Raw genomic sequence first — 25750 nt, 5'->3', positions numbered from 1 at the left:
CATACTGATTAAATATCGCAACTAGTCTCATTATAGCATCAACCCACCGCTTTCTCAATACCTTTCTTATTGGCTTTTCATTTTCACTACATTCGTTAGAAATAAGAGCGAGACGTCCTCCGTCTGACAGAAACTTCCCATCATGCACTCCTAAGACCGGAGCCAATCACTTTCTCAGTAGGGGTCTCTCACATTCCCCTGTCTCGCTCTCTGTCGTTCCGTCTCGTTGTCTTAAAACCCCCCGCCGCGTTCAGATCTAATTTGCTGGACCAGACCTTTTAAATCAAACTGATGGAGTCTCTGACTGATGAATCAACCCAAGCGTGCATTTCTAACTGCTCCTTCGATGGCAAGCCGCTCAATCTCATCACACACGGGCCGTGAGACGGTTTCTTATCTGATGGTCCCTTCAGAGCCGAATCGCTCACGGTTCCTTTTGCATTGACAAGGGGCTTCATACAGGTTTAAAGACCATAACTGACGTTTTCATTAATAACGATCTATTAACCAGTTAGCAATGATTAAAGGAGCCAAAATTGAGACCTTTTCATGATCATTTAAGTTGGAATGGTTATGATTCCAGTCACAATATGACCTTCTCCATGTGCAAATATTCCCAGGCGTCGATATCCACGCCAATCATGCGTCTAAAACCATGTTTCAGACTCAAGATGAGCTTGTGAATTTCTATAAAGCATCACAGGTGGCTCTTGATACTGCTCTTCCCTCTGAGCATTTGGACGTTATGTCTATATTAATCTCCATATGCTCAGAGCATATGTATTTTTAGGGAATTACATGGGAATATGGAGGTATGGGAACGCGCTAATGAGTTTGATCTATTCCGGATGGCATCTGCGAGCACAAAAATGGCACTAAGAAGTGATTTTTAAGAAAAACGTTATGTTTTAGAGAGCTTTACTTGTCATACCTGTTTCAGAAGAGTGTAGTTTGATCCATCCAGACTGATTTTTCTGATTTCATGGGGATCAGCAAGAATAAGAAAAGGCTCCTCCCCTAGAAAACAAAAGGAAAGTTAACTATTTGATCATTTATATGCAAGATAAAACATTTCCCCGCAATATTCCTTCAATAAAAATAGCATTTGATCTTAATCCTATGTGACTATAAATGAATAAAAACGATTTTTGGAATTGGTAATATTCCGTCATATGGATATACTTGGATTTCGAATACTTTGAAAAGCCTTTAAGTAAGTGTTTGTGTTGCTCTATGGATTATTCTGGCTGCAAGACACGACTGCAACTTCAGTTTGATGACTTGAAATCGATTTCCTGTGAGCTGCCAACACTTGAACATCCTCTTCCTGTCAAGACTGGGACTTAGACCTGTCAGTCATTCACAAACAGAGCTTTATTACTTGAGTGTGCGTGTGTGTGTGTGTGTGTGTGTGTGCTTATGTCTGTGAAGGAGAGACAGTGATAAAAAAAAGTACTGCGTTGGAATCATGGTACAGATGCCATGGTACTTTGATATATACTATGATACTTGTACTTCAAAAAAATACTGTGGATCATTCTTCTGTGTGTATATATAAACACATACATTTTCAGACCTAATGCCTTCACAGGGTTAAACGTTTTGGGATTTTATTTGACATTACAAAACTTGTGTTCAAGGTTTTTCCCGTCGTTAAACTAGCAAAAGTGGATTCAGACATGCCCTCCGATCATTAAAATATAGCCTAGAAGCTTGTCTTTGATGAGTACAATTTGTGAAAGTATTATGATGTCATTATTATTATTATTATATTATTTATAGAATAGGTCATTAACCCTCTGGTGCTCTTCGTTTAGGGGTTGCATTGGTTGTCTTCCCGGTCATAAGTGACCAGACACCTAAAAATTAAACTTCCTCCATCCCAGTAAAACCAATGCAATTTATTTTTCTTCAATAATATTTTGTCTTTTTAATTTTGTATTTTGAGATGATTTGATCATATTTATTTATATATTGATGTATTTTTTTATATTTATGCAATAATTATGGTCTATTTTTGCCATTGAAAAAAAAAAAAAAAACATTTAATTATTGCAATATTTTAGGTTAAAATAGAGACTAGGCCTTCAAAATATTTTTTTTGAAGGAAGATTAGCGCCCTCTTTTGGAATTATTTAAGAAATCATGCAACCATGGGTATAACCACTAGAGATCTCTAAGGAGAGGCTTGAGAATTCCCTAGTTCTCTTTTGAACACATTTAATGATTTTTTTCTAATGGATTTGAATATATATTTAAAAAATCTCAAAGACAATTTATTAAAAAGTTTTAGATAATTTTTTTGTTTGTTAGAAATATAGATTTGTTCTGTGAATTTGTGTTTTTGCAGATTTCCCATTCATTTCCAATGGTGTCATTTTTGACCGAAGAGCACAAGTGGGAGTATTTTTTTACGACCACTTACCATGCTCGAATCATGCACTCAATATTTTGTGTGTGTTTACATACCTAATGCTAGAAAAGTCACCAAGTATCATATCATTCTGATGAAGCTGTGATGATTTTTAAAAATTCAAAATGTGGTTCATAGGTTCAGTTTTTCAGATGTGTGTGTGTGTGTGTGTGTGTGTGTGTGTGTGTGAGTGGATGTGTCAATATCACACTCTTGATGTTTTAGAGCAGGGGTGTCCAATCCTGATCCTGGAGGGCCACTGTCCTGCAAAGTTTAGCTCCAACCCCAGTTAAACACACCTGAACCAGCTAATCAAGGTCTTATTAGGCATAGTAGAAACTTCCAGACAGGTGTTGAGGCAAGTAAGAGCTAAACTCTGCAGGACAGTAGCCCTCCAGGACCGAGTTTGGACACCCCTGTTTTAGAGTGTCACCCCTTTACTGCTGTGTACTTTTTTTCAGCATCATGGCCGATTTGTAGATTGTACACACAAATATTCCGAGAATTTTTGTGTTTTTGCCGATTTCCCATTCATTTCCTAAGGTCGGTCATTTATGACCGAAGACAATGGACGCTACTTTTTTTTTTACGACCAATTAGCATGCTCGAATTATGACCCCAATTTCTTTGTGTTTTTACATACCTAATGCTAGAAAAGTCACCAAGTTTCATATCATTCCGATTAAGCAGAGATTTTTTAAAATTTCAAAACAGAACATTTTCCAAAGAGCACCAGAGGTCTCATCTCCCTTTCCCTTAAAAAGCCAGTTGAGCTCGCGCCATGGCAGATTCGCTATTTACATGGTGGAATTTGCGAGAAGAAAGACTGAACGCCTCTCCAGAGAGGAATCCTTTAATTTTTCATATTTAACAATGTTTGTGCGCTGCTGCGCGTCCCTGTGTGTGTAATAAGCGGAGTGTATGTGCATTGTGCACCCGCCTAAAGACGCATATTACTAAAACGCTCTTTAAATAACACAAAAAATACTGCGCTATTGACTTTAGAGCAGGTTTTTGTTGGTCAATTGCGCAGTATTTTTCAGTTCCTAAAAATAGCAACACGCCAACAATGCGCCTGAACACACCTGGTTTTCAGACCAGCATGCCAATGGGCGAACAAATGGGCACAAATGCATTTGCTATTTAAACAACGTGGCGCTGGACATGAAAATGATAATTGCGTCTTGCTAAAACTAGCAATGATAATACCATGTCCAAAAACAGGGTATTACCATAGTACCATGGCAAAAATTCAATCCTTGTACAGTGGTGTATAGTTTTTGTTAGTGGCTTCTTTGCATGTCAGTGGTGTTTGTGAGAAAGCACTAAATGAGTGTATGTGGATGTGACTTAATGTGACATTTGCAGTAAATAACTTGAGGCACATTCCATATGTCACACCTGGATCTGCTCTTAGCCAGTCAGAGCTCATCTCCAGCTGAAGAACTAATTGTCTTCAACCTCCTGTTGCTTTCCTCTAAATATAATTCTCAACAAGGCTCAGGATGTGTGTTCTCGCCGTGTGGGGTGTTTCTGCGCAAGTATGACTGTAAAATCTTTGTGAGGGTCCACAGGAGCTAACGCGCACCTGTGCCGCTGAATAGAGAGGAGGTACCTGAGAGAGATCTGCAGCTGTGCGGGTTACTGGCGGGACGCTGGTACCCGTCGGCACACAGGCAGTGAAAAGATCCATAGGTGTTGATACACTGGTGACTGCAGGGAAAGTTCTCGGAACATTCGTCCACGTCGATGCAAGTCCTGCCGTCGTTTTTCAGACGAAACCCTGGCCAGCATGCACACTAGAAAAAGAAAAAACATATTTGTGGATGACTTCTAATCTGTCACGAACGTGTGTGGGTTATTTCACCACAAAATAATATATAATGTATGTATTTCAAATATCAAGTGTTAAATATAAACAAGAAATAAGGTACCAGGGTTGACATTTTAAAAGATGCATAAATCTTAATTTTCTTTAGACAAAACATTTTAAAACATAAATTATTGTAACCATGACAAAATTACATTTATATTTTAATGATATGTGAACCAGGAGCACAAAACCAGTCATAAGTCTCACGGGTATAGCCAACAATACATTGTGTGGGTCAAAATTATCGATTTTTATTTTATGCCAAGTAAAGATCTTGTTCTATGAAGATATTTTGTAAATATCCTACGGTAAATATATAAACAATTTATTATTAGTAGTAATATGTGTTGCTAAGGACTTAATTTGGACAACTTTAAAGCTGATTTTCTCAATATTTAGATTTTTTTGCACCCTCAGATTCCAGATTTTCAAAGTTGTCAAAGTTTAGTTGTATCTCGGCCAAATATTGTCCTATCCTAACAAACCATACATCAACAGAAAGCTTATTTATTCAGCTTTCGGGTGATGTATACATTTTCATTATAAAAAATTTACCCTTATGACTGTTTTTTTGTGGTCCAGTGTCACATATTATAATATGCAGTGAGGAAAATAAGTATTTGAACACCCAGTTCTCCCACTTAGAAATCATGGAGGGGTCTGAAATTGTCATCATAGGTGCATGTCCACTGTGAGAGACATAATCTAGAAAAAAAAAACACAATGTATGATTTTTTACTATTTATTTGTATGATACAGCTGCAAATAAGTATTTGAACACCTGTCTATCAGCTAGAATTCTGACCCTCAAAGACCTGTTAGTCTGCCTTTAAAATGTCCACCTCCACTCCATTTATTATCCTAAATTAGATGCACCTGTTTGAGGTCGTTAGCTGCATAAAGACACCTGTCCACCCCATACAATCAGTAAGAATCAAACTACTAACATGGCCAAGACCAAAGAGCTGTCCAAGGACACTAGAGACAAAATTGTAAACCTCCACAAGGCTGGAAAGGGCTACGGGGAAATTGCCAAGCAGCTTGGTGAAAAAAGGTCCACTGTTGGAGCAATCATTAGAAATTGGAAGAAGGTAAACATGACTGTCAGTCTCCCTCGGACTGGGGCTCCATGCAAGATCTCACCTCGCCCAGAACTACACAGGAGGAGCTGGTCAATGACCTGAAAAGAGCTGGGACCACCGTTTCCAAGGTTACTGTTGGTAATACACTAAGACGTCATGGTTTGAAATCATGCATGGCACGGAAGGTTCCCCTGCTTAAACCAGCACATGTCCATGCCCGTCTTAAGTTTGCCAATGACAATTTGGATGATCCAGAGGAGTCATGGGAGAAAGTCATGTGGTCAGATGAGACCAAAATAGAACTTTATGGTCATAATTCCACTAAATGTGTTTGGAGGAAGAAGAATGATGAGTACCATCCCAAGAACACCATCCCTACTGTGAAGCATGGGGGTGGTAGCATCATGCTTTGGGGGTGTTTTTCTGCAAATGGGACAGGGCGACTGCACTGTATTAAGGAGAGGATGACCAGGGCCATGTATTGCGAGATTTTGGGGAACAACCTCCTTCCCTCAGTTAGAGCATTGAAGATGGGTCGAGGCTGGGTCTTCCAACATGACAATGACCCGAAGCACACAGCCAGGATAACCAAGGAGTGGCTCTGTAAGAAGCATATCAAGGTTCTGGCGTGGCCTAGCCAGTCTCCAGACCTAAACCCAATAGAGAATCTTTGGAGGGAGCTCAAACTCCGTGTTTCTCAGCGACAGGCCAGAAACCTGACTGATCTAGAGAAGATCTGTGTGGAGGAGTGGGCCAAAATCCCTCCTGCAGTGTGTGCAAACCTGGTGAAAAACTACAGGAAATGTTTGACCTCTGTAATTGCAAACAAAGGCTACTGTACCAAATATTAACATTGATTTTCTCAGGTGTTCAAATACTTATTTGCAGCTGTATCATACAAATAAATAGTAAAAAAATCATACATTGTGATTTCTGGATTTTTTTTTATAGATTATGTCTCTCACAGTGCACATGCACCAACGATGACAATTTCAGACCCCTCCATGATTTCTAAGTGGGAGAACTTGCAAAATAGCAGGGTGTTCAAATACTTGTTTTCCTCACTGTATATATATAAATATATATATATATATATATATATATATATATATATATATATATATATATATATATATATATATATATATATATATATATATATATATATATATATATATATATATATATATATATATATATATATATATATATATATATATATATATATATATATATATATATATATATATATATATATATTCCGTATATGCCTTGGAATCACGTCTGGACTACTGTAATTCTCTGTACTGTGGCCTGTCTCAAACTACTATCTCTCGCCTGCAAATTGTCCAAAATGCTGCAGCGAGACTTCTTACCGGCACAAAAAAGAGAGATCACATCTCACCCGTTTTAGCGACTTAACATTGGCTTCCTATTAAGTTCAGAATCAATTTTAAAGTTGCAGTTTTTGTGTACAAGGCTTTATCTGGTGATGCACCAAAATACATTAGTGACCTTCTGATTCCTCTTAGGTCGTGTAATCTACTTCTTTTAACTGTCCCACGTTTTCGTTGTAAAACTAAGGGTGGTCGGGCCTTCTCTGCTGCAGCACCTAAACTCTGGAACAGCCTGCCCTTCAATGTGAGGTCTGCTCCTTCATTAGCCATGCAGTTTTAAATCGGCTCTTAAAGGGATAGTTCACCCAAAAATGAAAATTAGCCCATGATTTACTCACCCTCAAGTCACCTGAGGTGTAAATGACATTCTTCTTTCAGACGAATAAAATCTGAGTTATATTAAAAATGTTCAGGCCAATCCAAGCATTATAATAGCAGTAATAGTTGTTGTGTTTATGAAGTCCCTTCTGAAGCGAATCGATGCGTTTGTGTAAGAAAAATATTCATATTTAAAAATGTATTACATTTTATTCTATGGCTCTGCATCAGCCGTCCCTGCGCCATCACTTCCGGCAAATAAGGTCAAAATACATGCAAAATACCGGCACGATCATAGATATATACATAGATTCCTCAATAGTGCCTCCGCGGATCGGTCGAATGAGGCATCAACGTATATATATCTTTGATCACGCCAGTATTTTGACCTTATTCGTCGGAAGTTATGGCGCTGGGAAAACTAGATGACATTCGTCTGAGAAGAGGTTAAAAAAATAACATAAATACTGTTGGGTTTCTCGCAGAAACCGATCGTTTCGTGTCTTAAGACATCAATGTGTCGCCACGAGCCACAGGGTTTAATAAGGATTCGTATGTCTATGTGTTTTTACTCTCATTGCTCTTATACTCTAAAATATTCCCGTTGACATGCATTATACGACTATCACACTGCAACGGTTGAGTTAAAAATCTTCATTTGTGTTCAACTGAAGAAACAACGACACCCACATCTTGGATGCCCTGGGGGTAAGCAGATAAACATAAAAATTTAGTTTTTGGAACTATCCCTTTAAATCTCATCTGTTCTCTCTGGCTTTTGATTAGATCGATATTGGTAGATTTAATATTATTTATTATCTTAGATTGTATCGGGTCAAAAGTGTTTATATTGTGTATTTACTGTTTATATACTGTATTTACTGTGCCTATTGTGCATCTGCCTTGTTTCTTTTTATAGTTTTGTTTATATGCATATTGCATAAATTATATATTGTTTTAAAATGTTATGTAATTATATTTTGAATTATATTATTTAACATGTCAAATTTCTTAAAAAATTAAATTAATGCAAATTATAATAATAATAATTATTATTAGTATATAAATAAAAAAATTAACAAAAGAAATACATATTTGTATATTATGTATAAAGCAAATATTATTATTATAAATAAATAATTTGCAATGCAAAATTGTCATTAATGCTTATTTGTCATAAAAAGCCAAATGTATTATAATTATATATAAATATAAATGTATAACTGTATTTATTTTATTAATACATTTTTCTAGTTTTTCTAGTCTACTTTTTTGGGTGAAATATGACCATGGCAAATTTACTTGTGATTCACTCTAATACTAATAAGAAATTAATGGACAGGAAGTGAGCAGTGAAACAAAGCGATGTTTACAACATTTCTAGATCATTAGTTTAGTCATTAGTCCTTCATTACAACTATGCTTTATATTTGAATTGTGCTGTAACAGAAGTTAAAATTAGCACGAAAAACACAATTATTGTACGTTCGGGGCCGCTGTGCCCTTGACTGCCTGTTTTTAAAGTCAGTGTGGCTGTCAAAGGACCGGGCCAGTATTCTGAGACGTCTGCCAAACGAGGCTGTTCGACTGCCACTCACTGTGTGTGTGTGTGTGTGTGTGTGTGTGTGTGTGTGTGTGTGTGTGTGTGTGTGTGTGTGTGTGTGTGTGTGTGTGTGTGTGTGTCATACCCCTGAAAAACACTGTGCCTAACATGTCATTCTCTAGCTGTTCATGAAATCAACTGATTTTCTCAAGCTCTAAATATCCAGCATACACATTTTCGCAAACTTGTTTATACATTCAACGGTTCAAAATTGTAAAATGACTGGAAAAGGGATCATAACGTTTTCCACGGATTTTGCGCTAAGTACTATAAACCTCTGCGGAATGTAAAAGCGTATATTATTACTTTGAACGATTTGTTTGGGCAGGCTTTTTCAATATTGTCGTAGCCGCTAAAGCCTACTAATGAGGATTACCGAAGATTCGCCGGACAAACAAAAACATTCTTTCGTATTCGTAGGCCGTCGTTTGGTCTCTCATTTCCAATTCTGGATGTTTTTAGTGCGGAACGGACTTGAGTTGAACCAGACCCTTAATTCGTGGAAAGAAAAGCCTCGTACAGCATGAAAAATGTGCTCTCTCACACACCTTGTATCCCACGGGTAGGTCTTGACAGTCCTGGGTACAGCCGCTGACTTTACGGTTTAAACACTCATTAACGTGGCAGTTCCTCTCGTCCGATCGGTCCCCGCAGTCATCATGCTGATTACACACACTCCCCAGCGGAACGCAGCGGCCGTTTGCGCACATGAAAACCGAACCGTTGCACAAACTTTCTAAAACATGGAGCGGCGAGAGAAAAAAAGAGAGAGAAATGGACAAAACCATCAGATGACAAAGAACTGTGCTGTTCTGGGTGGACAGTAGAATGTAGTACAATCAACTTGGATGTTTAAGTCACTTCAACTTAACCCTCTGAGGCTCTTCGGTCATTTCTGACCCAAATTTTTTTAAATATGAGTACACACGCAAACACAATTAGCTTTTGGAATGGCACGCGTTAATTTGTGTGTGCGTGTGTTTTTGTGTGTATAAGTGTGTGAGTTTTTTTGTCTGTTTTGCACTCTTGATTGTTTTAGAGATTCACCCCTTCACTGTTGAGTCCTTTTTTTCTGCATCCTGGCTGATTTGTCGATTGTATGCACAAAAAAAACGAATTTCCCATTAATTTCCAATGGGGGTCATTTTTGACCCGAAGGTCCTGAGTGTGACTATTTTTTTTTACGACCACTTAGACTTTTCAAATCCTGTCCCCATTTTTTTGGGTGTTCATATACCAAGTACCAATAAAGTCACCAAGTTTCGGACCATTCTGATGAAGCTACGGTTTTTAACATTTATTTATAAAACACAAGATCCAATATAGTGGTAAAAATGTGCTATTGTGTGATAAAAATGCTCAATGTGTCCACCGGATGGCACCGATCTCATTTAAAAAATTGCTTTCATGAGGCCTAGGCTTGACTCTAAAATGAAATACAGCTTTAATAAAAAAAAATAAAAAATTATAATATATATATATATTGTATTATATTCAATGGGAAAAAATGGGTCATAATTATTGCATAAATATTAATTATAAATCATAAAATTATCTCAAAACAAAAAAAAAAAACAAATATATATTATTGAACAAAAATATATTTCATTGATTTTACTCAAATCTTTTTTATCTTAATCCCGCCCTCCGGGTCATTTTTGACCCGAAGGTCCTGAGTGTGACCCATAAATGAAGAACCCCAGAGGCTTAAATTACATTAAACTGACTTAAATAATGAGTTGAATCTTAATAAGATAACTTAAGTATAACTTAATAACCTGTTAACTTATTTTGATGAGTTAAAGCAATGCAAAAACATACACAATACCAAAAGTATAGGGACACCCCTCCAAATCATTGCATTCAGGTGTTCCAATCACTTCCATGGCCACAGGTGTATAAAATCAAGCACTAGGCATGCAGACGCTTCTACAATTTGTGATAGAATGGGTCGCACTCAGGAGCTCAGAGAACTCAAGCGTGGTACTGTGAGAGGTTGCCACCTGTGCAATAAGTCCATTCATGTAACTTTTATTCACTACTAAATATTCTACAGCAACTCAGCCACGGGGTCAGCGTATGCCGAGGCGCACAGTGCGCAGAAGTCATCAACTTTCTGCAGAGTCAATAGCTACAAACCTCCAAACTTCATGTGGCCTTCAGATGAGCTCAAGAGCAGTGTGTAGAGCTTCATGGAATCGGTTTCAATGGCCAAGCAGCTGCATTTCATCACCAAGTGCAATGCAAAGCGTGGGATGCAGTGGGGCAAAGCACACCATCACTGGACTCTAGAGCAGTGGAGACGTGTTCTCTGGAGTGACCAATCACGCTTCTCTGTCTGGCAATCCGATGGACGAGTCTGGGTTCGGCGGTTGCCAGGAGAACGGTACTTGCTTGACTGCATTGTGCCAAGTGTAAAGTTTGGTGGAGCGGGATTATGGTGTGGGGATGTTTTTCAGGGGTTGGGCTTGGCCCCTTAGTTCCAGTGAAAGGAACTCTTAATGTTTCCGCATACCAAGACATTTTGGACAATTTCATGCTCCCAACTTTGTGGGAACAGTTTGGGGATGGCCCCTTCCTGATCCAACATGACTGAGCACCAGTGCTCAAAGCAAGGGCCATAAAGACATGGATGAGTGAGTTTGGTGTGGAGGAACTTGACTGGCCTGCACAGAATCCTGACCTCAACACCTTTGGGATGAATTAGAGCGGAGACTGCGAGCCAGGCCTTCTCGTCCAACATCAGTGCCTGACCTCACAAATGCGCTTCTAGAAGAATGGTCAAAAATTCCCATAAACACACTCCTAAACCTTGTGGAAAGCCTTCCCAGAAGATTTGAAGCTGTTAGAGCTGCAAAGGGTGGGCCAACTCCATATGAAACCCTACGGATTAAGAATGGGATGTCATTGAAGTTCATGTGCACGTAAAGGCAGGCGTCCCAAAACTTTTGGCAATATAGTGTATGTTGTCATAACTTATTGATCATTTTTTTAAAGTGTAGGCTCTACCTAGAGTTACTTTGCAGGTGCTAGGGTATTCTGGGTGTTTTTTATGTGTTTCTCTGCCCTTGCTAGGGTGTTGAGGTTGGTTGTTAGAATGTTGCTAGATGGTGGCCTACTGGTCCAAGTCAAATTGGTGTTTTAAAGTTGTACAGTAAACATGTTGTAAACATCTGAATAGAATTTCCCCTCAGAAATATGAACATAAAATGTATCTTAATGAGCTTGGCTGGGAACAGCAATGGCATCTGTTAACATTAATGGCATATGTTTGCCCTGAAACCAAAAACTGAAGCACAGCGGTGCAGCAGTTTCATCAGCACCTCCCTGCCCACCTCAGGTGGTACTGGCAGGGGTACAAGACGCAAACGGGGAGGGCCAGGTGTTCTGACAAATCCCATATGGGACGGAACCCCGGAACCTGTCAGTCAACTGTGATGCGTGACACATGAGAGGGACTCGCCTGCAGCGGAACACTTTGGGTTGAGTGGCAGCTCGTCTGATTGGTCTAGACAGTCGGGGAAGCCGTCACATTCCCATTGGGCTCTCAATAAACACCGCCCGTCTGCGCAGCGGAACTCCTCCTCTTTGCATAAACGGTACTCTGGAGAGAAAGAGTGTGACAGGAAGGGAGTGTAAAAGACTTTAAAACGACAAGGGAAAAAGTTACATCAGTTACTGTTTCAAATATGTATGCAGTCACCATGTTACAAGAGATATTGTCACTGCAAGATATAAAGTTGCAATCGCAAGATATGAAGTCACAATACAAGTCACAGTTATGGGGAACACCAACATAAAGACAATTGGGAGAAATAGTTACATTGCAAGATATAAAATCGTATTGTGAAAAGTTAAAATTAGTAAAAATAGTCACGTTGAGATAGAAAAAAAAGTCTAATTTTGTGATATGTCACAATGGGAGACAAAGTAATAAAATAGTCACATTGCTAGATATAACGTCATATTGCAAAAAAGAATCCCAATTGCAAAAAAGTCACACTGAGAAATAGTGTGAAAAATTTTAAGACGTAAAGTCACAAATAAAATAAAGTCAAAATTACGAGGAAATTCGCAATTACAAAAAAAGGCACTGTAAAACGTGTCCTAAATACACGCCAGATCAACTGCAGCATTGAGCAATTAAACACATTTTAAGGCAAAAAGGCTGAAAACGCATTGTAGTCTATGGGAATTTCATGTTCAATTAAGGGTGCATTGTTCAATTTTGGTGAAAATATCTAATTTCGTTTTGGAGTTATAGACATTTATATGAAAAAAAAAACGTAAATAATTACTGACACCTGACTTTGATTGGATTTTGCTACCCCTTACCAGAGATATACATAATAAAGGCTAGATGTCTCGTCCACGCTGCTGGCCAATGGAGGTCGTCGTCCGCACCTGGCGGCCATCTTGTCACAGTCAGCTTGCTTACTCGTAACATTGTGTTTTAATGGTACGTGTACTTTTTAAATAACTATAACTTGCTAAATTTTCTACCGATTGTCAAACTGTTGGCTTGTTATAAACGTCAGAGATGTAGTTATGACACTGCATACTTATGAATAATTATTTATAATTTGTTCAAGCATCCAGAATTATAGCCACGTTAATAACGTTTGTAAGAAACCAAACCATTTGCAAATCCGTCAAGATTTCAGCGAGATAAGAGGATTTGTATTCGTGCAGATCACTTGCCTTACATCAGGCACCACAGAGCCCGCCAGAAAGCTTGCCTGTGACAAGATGGCCGCCGGTGATGACGTTAGAGACTCCGTCGTAAGACATCTAGCCTTTATTATGTATATCTATGCCCCTTACCATCAATATTTTGACATTTGGGCATTAGCAGTTAGCTATCGACCTATGTTTCCAAACTTCTGACACTGGTTTCGTCTCAATCGGACTAGCAGTTTCGAAGATATCAGCTAATGTTTTTAAAGCACTAAATTACCACGCTACACAAACCATACGCCGAAACCTGGCAAGTCTGGTCTCGGCAAGGATTCAGGGTTCAAAGTTACTCCCATGAAAATAAGTCAACCACACCCAAAGTTATAAGTATTTGGAAAAAAAAATTCTCCATTAGGTGGTGCTGTTTTGAAACTTCTCAGGCTCCTTCAGGGCATGATGACCCATACCGAGTTTCGTAACAATCCGTTCATGTGTTCATAAAATACAGCATTTTAGCACATCATTCAAAATGGCCGACAGCCAAAATGGCCGATATGGTGAAATTGGATATCAGTTGACTCAGCATAATGCCCCAAATCTAAGGAGACCACTATGATTTTTGGAATAACGGTTCAGAAGTTATAAGCAAAAATAGGAATTTTTCGTATCTCCAGACCAGTAGGTGGCGCTGCGCCGAAATGCTGCATGTTGCCTCTGGTCATGCTTGTGATGACATGTACCAAGTTTGGTTTGAATACAATAAAGCATTGTGAAGATATAGCCTTACATGTATTTTCGCAACCGCTATGTTAAATTTGTTTGCGCGTTTATCGAAAACGATTTGACGAATCAACTTGAACCCCATAACTTTTTGATGATCTGGTTCAATTTTTTTGCAAATCAGACGAACCGTCTAAGACGAGTTCGCAAAAGTAGGGTTTTAATGACGGACAATTAAAATTTCTAAAAACTTAGAAAAGGTACCTTTTATCGCGTGTTTCGGCGTTGTGTGTAGTTAGGACACGGTGTGAGATATAAAGTCAAAAATGGGACTTAGAAAGTCACAATTATTAGAAAAAAGGCGCAATTACGAAACAAACGTCACATTGCGAGAAAAAGTGTCACATTGTGTCGCAAACTGCAAGAAATAGTCATATTGATGGATACAAAGTCATTGCGAAGAGAAAAAAAAAATCACAATTGCGAGAAATAGTCACACTCAAAGTCACATTGCGCAATTTAAAGTCAAATTATTAGAAATTATTAGAAAAGGTCGCAATTAACATTGTCAAAACAAACACCAAGGCCAATAAAGCCAATAAATACACCATTTTAGACCATAGAAATGTTGCATTTTGGTATTATTTTTATGGTAACTAAGCACTTTTTCCCCCCAATAAAAGTCTTATTACTAAATTAGATAAAACATACATATTTTTATTTCGTTTATATTGTATTAATACATCATGACAGTATTTGTTGAACTCACTTTTACGATGAATTAAAAGGAAAAAAAAAATACTATTACAGTTATACAATTTATTTTATGCAAAAATTTTGTTTCTCTTCTAATTTTCTAGTGAAATGTGAGCTGGACAGGTTTGTGAGGTTCATCTTTAATCTAACAATACACAAACTGAACAGATATATTTCAGTTAATTGTTATGAGCTAGCGTGTTTATTCTTAGATCTGAGGTATGGCACACTAAGTTGTGCATGCATTCCAACCATCGAAACGTCCAATTAATGTTGTGCCAACATAATTACACCACATTAAACAGGGCGCAAAGGGATGGCCATTTTCGGCAGAAACTAATGAATCGAGAAACAGGAGCTGCCTACCGCATTCAAGAGACTCGTCAGAACCGTCTCCGCAGTCGTCGTCATGGTCACACACAAAACGCCGCAGGACGCAGTTCTGGTTCCGGCACTGGAATGTGCTTTCAGTGCACGTGTTGTTTGGAGCTTATTAGACAGAGGAACAGGAACAGATAGGAAGTTAGGATAACAATAGATACAATGAGGATATAATAGACAACTGAGACTTGTCTAAAATCCCCAATTATTTAGCTTGAGTCAGAAAACTCAAGGACAGCAGATAATAAGACGACACTTCAGCTAAATCTGGCACCTTCAAATCCAACAGTGGTGTTAATTGGTGTGCATTATATAAAACAAAATATACAATTTGAAATTTGAAATAAAAATAAAATGTCTTTTTTTACATTTAAGAAAAAGAGTAAGATAAAAACTATGTATCATGTAAGTAAGTAAGTAAGTAAGTAAATAAATTTAAGAAATATAGTAAAATATTTAAAGCATTGTATGACCTAAAACAAACAAACAAACAAACAAACAATTAAATGACAGTAAAATGGCTGGATTGTATTACTATTTTTTACATTTAAGAAATATAGTAAATTAATTAAAACAATGTTTGACCTATAAGAACAAAAAAATAAATAAATAAAATGTCTGGATTGCTATGACTATTTTTTTTTCCATTCAAGAAATATAGTAAAATGATTAAAGCAATGTATGACCCAAAGCAAACAACTAAATAAACAAACAAATAAATAAAATGGCTGGATTGCTTTTACTATTTTTTACATTTAAGAAATATAGTAAAATAATTAAAGCAATGTATGACCTAAAACATACAAACAAACAAATAAACAATAAAATCCATGAATTGCTATTACTATTTTTTACATTTAATAAATATAGTAAATTATTAAAGCAATGTATGACCCAAAACAAACAAACAAACCAACAAACAAATAAACAAACAAACAAAAAACCCAAAACAAATAAATACCAATTAATACCAATAAATAAATACCAATAATACCAATAAATACCAATAAAATGCCTGATTGCTATTACTGTTTTTTACATTTAAGAAATATAGTAAAATATAGTTAAAGCAACGTATGATCTGAAACATACAAACAAACAAACAAACAAACAAATAAACAATAAAATCCATGAATTGCTATTACTATTTTTTACATTTAATTAATATAGTAAAATAATTAAAACAATGTTTGACCTAAAATAAATAAATAAATAAATAAATAAATAAATAAATACTTTTAAATAAGGTACTACCAATAAAATGCCTGGATTGCTCTTACTAGTTTTATTTATTTCTTTATTACATTTTAGACAATATATGACCTAAAAGAAATTTTAACATTTTAAAGTTGTCAACAAATCTAAATTCAAGCATTCATGCATAAATATAAGAAATATAAATTCATCAAATGTAATGTAATGTCATGTATTCACCTGATACATTCACTTACTAACTGTATTAGTATTGCCAAAAGGAGCCGTTATGTTACTGCAATGCGGTTTGGGGTAAAAACAGGAAATGTACAAGGAAGTTGAAGGTTTTGTTGGAGGAAATATCATGGTTGAAATTACCACAGCCAGCTACCGCTAGTTCATCGCTGCCATCAGGACAATCTCTCTCTCCGTCGCATAACCAGTTCCTGGGTACACAAGCGTACGATCCTGGGCAACTGAACAAGCCAGGGGCGCATGTTGCAGAGCCTGCCGAGAGAGAGAATCAGAAAGAGAGATCTCAATCTCAAGCCAACATGCTGCACTGTGTCATTAATGAATATTCATCAATCTTTCAAAAAAATCCTCCAAGTAAATTGTCTTAAGAACTTGTTTAACAATCTGCTTGTGTTTGACCTTTGCGAAACCTGAGAATTTTTTTTCAGAGCCCATTTGTTAGAAGCACAGCATGGCCATAAATTCGCAACTATGATGAAACCGCAGGCCAATTTTTCTTCCCACCTCTTTCATGTTGATTTATATCCTTCCCCTCAGAAGAAGCCTTTCATTGTGTGGCCTAAATGCAAATGCGTGCTTCATCGTTTTACCGCAAATTTCCTCGCTTTCGTCCAATCCGTCACCGCAGTCGTCCTCCCCGTCACAGAGCCATTGTTTGGCGATGCACTTGTTTTTCGAGCAGGCGAACTGATTCCAAAGGCACGATGAATCTAGAGGGAAAAGTTTGAACTTTGAAAACAAACTGCAGGAGACCGTAATGACATTTAAAGAAACAGTACAAACAAAAATGACGATTCTGTCATCAAACCACTTTGACTTTAGTTCTTCCATAGAACACAATATATGAGATTTTGGAAACGGCTCTTTTCAAAATATTTTATGTTGTGGTCAAGGGAAGAAAGAAAGTCATACAGGTTTGGGACGACATGAGGGTGAATAAATAATGCCAATTTGAATTATTCCTGTCATTAATTACAACTAAGAAAAATAACATTTGTATCCTATAATAAGCACAATGAAAGAGACCATGCAATAGTTGCCTGTGAATGCCAAATTGAGTGCAATAACTGAAGAAGGTCGCCTCTAAAACCTCCCTTCGCCCTTGTTGAGATTAGAGATTCAACTTTGGAAGACGATCCTGCTAGCAAGCACTTTTAAAGTAATTGTCCGCTTGCATACGCACGCGAGCCACGAAAGGTGCGAGCAAATATGCCCCTATCAGCAGTCTGAAAGTTTGTTTGCTTGCGTTTGCCATCGATTTTGTGATATGTGGGCAAAGCCACCGGGGGCTGAAACAGAGAGACCAAGGTCAGAAAGAGAAAGGTGTGACACCAAAAGGCTGAAGACAATGAAACTGAAGAGGGTGAATAGGTAAATGAGGGTGATTCTTCAAAAGCAGCCATAGGGGAAGTCTCGAAAGAACAAATAACCAAAACAAAAGGTGAAAAAGCACCGGCGCATTTGTCAAGATCAAGGACACGGAAATAAATCCGTATTACTTCTGATTTTGGGTCAGTGACTATGAGGGCGCAGCGCGGTCCAGAGTTGCGCTGGCTACTAGGGAGCTTCACTCGCAGATCAGAGTTCTTGATCAGAATACAACGCTTTGAAGCAGAACCAAATGGATTCCTGCCATGGGGTCGGGACAGAAGCAAAGCAATGATTGGTCGCAGCAGGAAAGCAGAACTTCCTAGAACTTCCTACCTTAAAGTTCTGCTCAAAAGACATGGATGGAATAATCCATTACCTAAAGTTATACAATTTATAAAGTTCTTCTAATGCACAAGTCCTGGGTTGGTTTACGTAGATATGAACTTCAAAAAATTACAGTGTTTCACCCTCATTTTTACTAAGATTTATAAAGAAGAAAATAAAGAGATTTAGTATTTTACACTATAAGTGTTACTGTAAAATGTAAAATAGGTAATTTTGAGATAAAAAAAACCACACTGTAATAAATAAAGTCACAATTGCAGAACATAAAGTCGTGATAATGAGAAATAGTCACAATGATGCAATTATTATCCCAAATATTTTGGGAATTAAAGTCACTATGGGAGATATAAATTAGCAAATTGTGAGATGAATTTTTTTGGGCTAAAATTGTCAATTACGAAAAATAATGGCACACTGTAAGATTTATGGTCATTGTAACAAAGATCCACTGGAGGCAAGTTGCAGAATCCAAGTGCAGTTTATTTAAATAATAACTAACATACATCCAAACATGACCAAACTAAACACAGACTTGACTCGAACAGACTCGACTCGAACAGACTCGACTCGAACAGACTCGAACAGACTCGAGTCTCAGACTCGACTCGAACAGACCCGACTCAACAGACTCGACTCGAACAGACTCGACTCAACAGACTCGACTCGAACAGACTCGAACAGACTCGACTCGAAAAGACACGACTCGACTCGAACAGACTCGACTCGAACAGACTCGAACAGACTCGACTCGAAAAGACTCGACTCGAACAGACTCCACACGAACAGACTCGACTCGAACAGACTCGACTCGAACAGACTCGACTCGAACAGACTCGACTCGAAAAGACACGACTCGAAAAGACACAACTCGAAAAGACACGACTTGACTCGAAAAGACACGACTCGACTCCAACAGACTCGACTCCAACAGACTCGACTCCAACAGACTCGACTCCAACAGACTCGACTCCAACAGACTCGACTCCAACAGACTCGACTCCAACAGACTCACAGACTCGACTCCAACAGACTCGACTCCAACAGACTCGACTCCAACAGACTCGACTCCAACAGACTCGACTCCAACAGACTCGACTCCAACAGACTCGACTCCAACAGATTCGACTCCAACAGATTCGACTCCAACAGATTCGACTCCAACAGATTCGACTCCAACAGATTTGACTCCAACAGATTCGACTCCAACAGACTCGATTAGAACAGACTCGACTCGAACAGACTTGACTCAAACAGACTCGACTTGACTCGAACAGACTTGACTCAAACAGACTCGACTCGACTCGACCAGACTCGGCTCGAACAGACTCGACTCGACCAGACTCGGCTCGAACAGACTCAACTCGAACAGTCTCGACTTGAACAGAATCGGCTCGAACAGACTCGACTCGAACAGATTTGACTCGAACAGATTCGACTGGAACAGATTCGACTCGAACAGACTCGACTCGAACAGACTCGAGTCTCAGACTCGACTCGAACAGACCCGACTCAACAGACTCGACTCAAACAGACTCGACTCGAACAGACTCGACTCGAACAGACTCGAACAGACTCGAACAGACTCGACTCGAAAAGACACGACTCGACTCGAACAGACTCAAATCGAACAGACTCGACTCGAACAGACTCGTCTCGGCAAGACTCGACTCGAACAGACTCGATTAGAACAGACTCCACACGAACAGACTCGACTCGAACAGACTCGACTCGAACAGACTCGACTCGAACAGACTCCACACGAACAGACTCCACACGAACAGACTCCACACGAACAGACTCCACACGAACAGACTCCACACGAACAGACTCCACACAAACAGACTCCACACGAACAGACTCGACTCGAAAAGACTTGACTCAAAAAGACACGACTCGAAAAGACACGACTCGAAAAGACACGACTTGACTCCAACAGCCTCGACTCCAACAGACTAGACTCCATCAGACTCGACTCCAACAGATTCGACTCGATTAGAACAGACTCGACTCGAACAGACTTGACTCAAACAGACTCGACTTGACTCGAACATACTTGACTCAAACAGACTCGACCAGACTCGGCTCGAACAGACTCGACCAGACTCGGCTCGAACAGACTCAACTCGAACAGACTCGACTTGAACAGACTCGGCTCGAACAGACTCGACTCGAACAGATTTGACTCGAACAGACTCTACTCGAACATACACGACTCGAACAGATTCGACTCAAACAGACTCGACTAGAACAGATTCGACTCGAACAGACTCAACTAGAACAGATTCGACTCAAACAGACTTTTAACCATCTGGTGCTCTTCGGTTTTACGTTGTATTAGTTTTTTTTTTTTTTTTTGAATTTTTTTACTTAATCGGAATGGTACGAAACTTGGTAAAGGCACTTGCTATGTGAACACAAAACAAAAAGGTGACCCATTGGAAATGAATGGGAAACTTTTGGTACTGCGGCCAAAGAAAATTTTACTGAAAGCTAATTTTTTGAGGTATCCCGCTCAAATTTGGAACACAAATTATTTAGATTTATGGCTTTGATTGACTTGCTGTTTTAGAGTAAAAAGTGTTTTTGAAAATATATATTTCATATAAAAATGGAAAATAGTATTTTTGTGCATTTTTCATAACAATAAATGTAAAATTCTGTAACTTTTTTTAAGTTAAATTTTTTTCACTTCAGCAATATTCTGCCATGTGTCTTCTTTGAAAAGAGATCAAACTTAAGTCTGTGCTCTAAAGCATTCAAGATTTATGACAGTTTAAGTCGGAAATTTCACAGATCTATACTCAAAAAGTGAATAAATGGATTATAACTACAGCATAAATATAATTTAGTACTATAAAATCCCTTACATATACAAAATATTAAATAAAAAACATCAAACTAAAATATTAATTTCATTGAAATAGTTTTTGACCGCCCATACAAAGAGAACAAGAGATTTTGGAATATTAAGTCACAAGGAGAGGTATAAATTAGCAAACTGTGATACTATTATAACTACAAGAAATAAAGTCACATCGTGAGATATAAAGCACCACTGCGAGATAGTGAGGTTGCAATTCTGAAAAAAGTTGCAATTACGTTTTGAAATATAAAGTCATAATGGCACATATAAACGTGCAATTATGAGAAAAATGCCACCATTAGTGAGGAGGAAATGAGCTTCATTAAAATGAACTACTGCCCGAAAGCCTAAGGGGAGGTACAGGTGGCTCCATGACCAGGTGCTGAACGCAGTAGCTGACACCATCTGCATCGCAATCCAACAGAGCAAACATCAGCTCCCAGTAAGGCACAATATTGTGATTGGCAGCTGAAGGTTGACCTAGGGAAGCAGCTGAAGTTTCCAGGAAAACATTGCAAGGACGACACTCAGGCCAGATATGGTCTTAACATCTGAATGTTCCAAGCAAGTGGCCAAGTTGGAACTTACTGTCCCTTGGGAAGACCGAATAGAGGAGGCCCATGAGTGCAAGAAGGCCAATTATCTCAAACTGGTAGAGGAATGTAGAAGGCATGGCTTGAGGGCCCACTGCAAGCCCATTGAGGTGTTTTGCAGGACAGTCTCTACATCGGACACTATTGTATTAAATGTGGATCAAGGAGGGGTGATCCATGGGGTAGTGCGCTACTTGAACACAAGCAAGGGACGGATCAGCTCCGGTTGGGCATTAAAAGACTTTTTAAATTATTTTAGCTCAAAACTCACTTTCAGACAGAAGCGAGTGTTTAAAATAACTTCTGTTTGTGAATCCGATGTGGATTCTGATCACCATATAAGACAGAAATATTTATATGCAATGCTAAAAACTATGCGGGCTAACCATTACTATAGTAAACATGGTAAATACGACCACTTGAAGAAAGCAGACAAATCATATAGGCTATCACAATCGTGTTTTTATTTTATCCATCAGTACGTCTCGTCTCTTTATATCGGACTGTCTGATTTCCACATTTAGCTCTGGGGAGCTTTTTGAGAGATCCATAAAATATAACTGTATTGGGACTGTCACTGGAGAGACTGCTAACTCCACATATCAAGATTTACAGAAATTATCATTCTTTCTAAATGTGATGTAGTCATACTGTCATGTGACTACAAATAAACTAACAGACGCGACTGAATAAGAACACATATATTATTTATTTTGTGAAATAATGGTAAATCTTGACTTATTATGATCAATGTATCACTTATTATTGTAAAACTGTAGTAAAACATCGATGCTTGGGTTTTAAATCTTTAAAGACTCGAACAGGTTTGACTCGAACAGACTTAACTCGAGCAGGCTTGACTCGAACAGGCTTGACTCGAACAGACTTGACTCGAGCAGGCTTGACTCGAACAGGCTTGACTCGAACAGCCGAACAGACTCGACTCGAACCGACTCGACTCGAACAGACTCGACTCGAATAGACTCGACTCAAACAGACTCGACTCGAATAGACTCGACTCAAACAGACTCGACTCAAACAGACTCGACTCAAACAGACTTGACTCAAACAGGATTGACTCGAACAGACTCAACTCGAACAGACTTGACTCAAACAGGATTGACTTGAACAGACTCGACTCGAACAGATTTGACTCGAACAGACTCGCCTCGAACAGACTCGCCTCGAACAGACTTAACTCGAACAGACTTGACTCGACTCGAACAGACTCGACTCGAACAGACTCGCCTCGAACAGACTCGCCTCAAACAGACTTGACTCAAACAGACTCGACTCGAACAGACTCGACTCGAACAGACTCGACTCGAACAGACTCGACTCAAACAAATTTGACTCGAACAGACTCGCCTCGAACAGACTCGACTCGAACAGACTTGACTCGAACAGACTTGACTCGAACAGACTCGACTTGAACAGACTCGCCTCGAACAGACTCGACTCGACTCAAACAGACTCGACTCAAACAGACTCGACTCAAACAGACTCGACTCAAACAGACTCGACTCAAACAGACTCGACTCAAACAGATTTGACTCGAACAGACTCGCCTCGAACAGACTCGCCTCGAACAGACTTAACTCGAACAGACTTGACTCGACTCGAACAGACTCGACTCAAACAGACTCGACTAAAACAGACTCGACTCAAACAGACTCGACTCGAACAGACTCGAACAGACTCGACTCGAACAGACTCGACTCGAACAGACTCGACTCGAACAGATTTGACTCGAACAGACTCGCCTCGAACAGACTCGCCTCGAACAGACTTAACTCGAACAGACTCGACTCGAACAGATTTGACTCGAACAGACTCGACTCGAACAGACTCGACTCTAACAGGCTTGACTCAAACAGACTCGACTCGAACAGACTCGCCTCGAACAGACTCGACTCAAACAGACTCGACTCAAACAGACTCGACTCAAACAGACTCGACTCAAACAGACTCGACTCAAACAGACTCGACTAAAACAGACTCGACTCAAACAGACTCGACTCAAACAGAATCGACTCGAACAGACTCGACTCGAACAGACTCGACTCGAACAGACTCGACTCGAACAGACTCGACTCGAACAGACTCGACTCGAACAGATTTGACTCGAACGGACTCGCCTCGAACAGACTCAACACGAACAGACTCGACTCGAACAGACTTGACTCGAACAGACTTGACTCTAACAGGCTTGACTCAAACAGACTTGACTCGAACAGGCTTGACTCGAACAGACTCGACTCGAACAGACTCGACTTGAACAGACTCGCCTCGAACAGACTCGACTCGAACAGACTCGACTCGAACAGACTCGACTCAAACAGATTTGACTCAAACAGACTCACCTCGAACAGACTCGCCTCGAACAGACTCGAACAGACTCGACTCGAACAGACTTGACTCAAAATGACTTGACTCAAACAGACTTGACTCGAACAGACTTGACTCGAACAGGCTTGACTCGACTCGAACAGACTCGCCTCGAACAGACTCGCCTCGAACAGACTCGACTCAGACTCGACTCAAACAGACTCGACTCAAACAGACTCGACTCGAACAGACTCGACTCGAACAGATTTGACTCGAACAGACTCGCCTCGAACAGACTCGACTCGAACAGACTTGACTCTAACAGGCTTGACTCAAACAGACTTGACTCGAACAGGCTTGACTCGAACAGACTCGACTCGAACAGACTCGACTTGAACAGACTCGCCTCGAACAGAATCGACTCGAACAGAATCGACTCGAACAGACTAGACTCAAACAGACTCGACTCAAACAGATTTGACTCGAACAGACTCGCCTCGAACAGACTCGCCTCGAACAGACTCGACTCGAACAGACTCGACTTGAACAGACTTGACTCGAACAGACTTAACTCGAACAGACTTGACTCGAACAGGCTTGACTCGAACAGGCTTGACTCGAACAGACTCGACTCGAACAGACTCGCCTCGAACAGACTCGCCTCGAACAGAATCGACTCGAACAGAATCGACTCGAACAGACTAGACTCAAACAGACTCGACTCAAACAGATTTGACTCGAACAGACTCGCCTCGAACAGACTCGCCTCGAACAGACTCGACTCGAACAGACTCGACTTGAACAGACTTGACTCGAACAGACTTAACTCGAACAGACTTGACTCAAACAGGCTTGACTCGAACAGGCTTCACTCGACTCGAACAGACTCGACTCAAACAGGCTTGACTCGAACAGGCTTGACTCGACTCGAACAGACTTGACTCGAACAGACTCGCCTCGAACAGACTCGACTCGAACAGACTCGACTCGAACAGACTCGCCTCGAACAGACTCGACTCAAACAGACTCGACTCAAACAGACTCGACTCAAACAGACTCGACTCAAACAGACTCGACTCGAACAGATTCGACTCAAACAGATTCGACTCAAACAGACTCGCCTCGAACAGACTCGACTCGAACAGACTCGACTCGAACAGACTCGACTCGAACAGACTCGACTCGAACAGACTCGACTCGAACAGACTCGACTCGAACAGACTTGACTCGAACAGACTCGCCTCGAACAGACTCGACTCGAACAGACTCGACTCAAACAGACTCGACTCAAAGAGACTCGACTAAAACAGACTCGACTCGAACAGACTCGACTCGAACAGACTCGACTCGAACAGACTCGACTCGAACAGATTTGACTCGAACAGACTCGCCTCGAACAGACTCGACTCGAACAGACTTGACTCTAACAGACTTGACTCGAACAGGCTTGACTCGAACAGACTCGACTCGAACAGACTCGACTCGAACAGACTCGCCTCGAACAGACTCGACTCGAACAGACTCGACTCGAACAGATTTGACTCAAACAGACTCGCCTCGAACAGACTCGACTCGAACAGA

General features: G+C 39.6%; 1 protein-coding gene across 1 annotated transcript in view; it reads right to left on the bottom strand.

The window, feature by feature from the left end:
- The window catches only part of lrp1ba (low density lipoprotein receptor-related protein 1Ba), a gene marked incomplete at its 5' end in the record, with an annotated part of 414271 nt that overhangs the window by 95316 nt on the left and 293205 nt on the right, over positions 1–25750 (bottom strand). The window contains 7 exons of the mRNA XM_079807766.1: positions 932–1017; positions 4029–4212; positions 9235–9422; positions 12150–12290; positions 15206–15328; positions 16793–16921; positions 17260–17379. Coding sequence (XP_079663892.1) covers positions 932–1017; positions 4029–4212; positions 9235–9422; positions 12150–12290; positions 15206–15328; positions 16793–16921; positions 17260–17379 — 971 coding nt within the window. The remainder of the gene's footprint in view (positions 1–931; positions 1018–4028; positions 4213–9234; positions 9423–12149; positions 12291–15205; positions 15329–16792; positions 16922–17259; positions 17380–25750) is intronic.

The sequence above is a fragment of the Gobio gobio genome, assembly GCF_949357685.1.
Source record: "Gobio gobio genome assembly, chromosome: 24".
In the NCBI taxonomy this organism is placed as follows: Eukaryota; Metazoa; Chordata; class Actinopteri; order Cypriniformes; family Gobionidae; genus Gobio; species Gobio gobio.
This window is presented reverse-complemented; position numbering and strand designations above follow the sequence as displayed.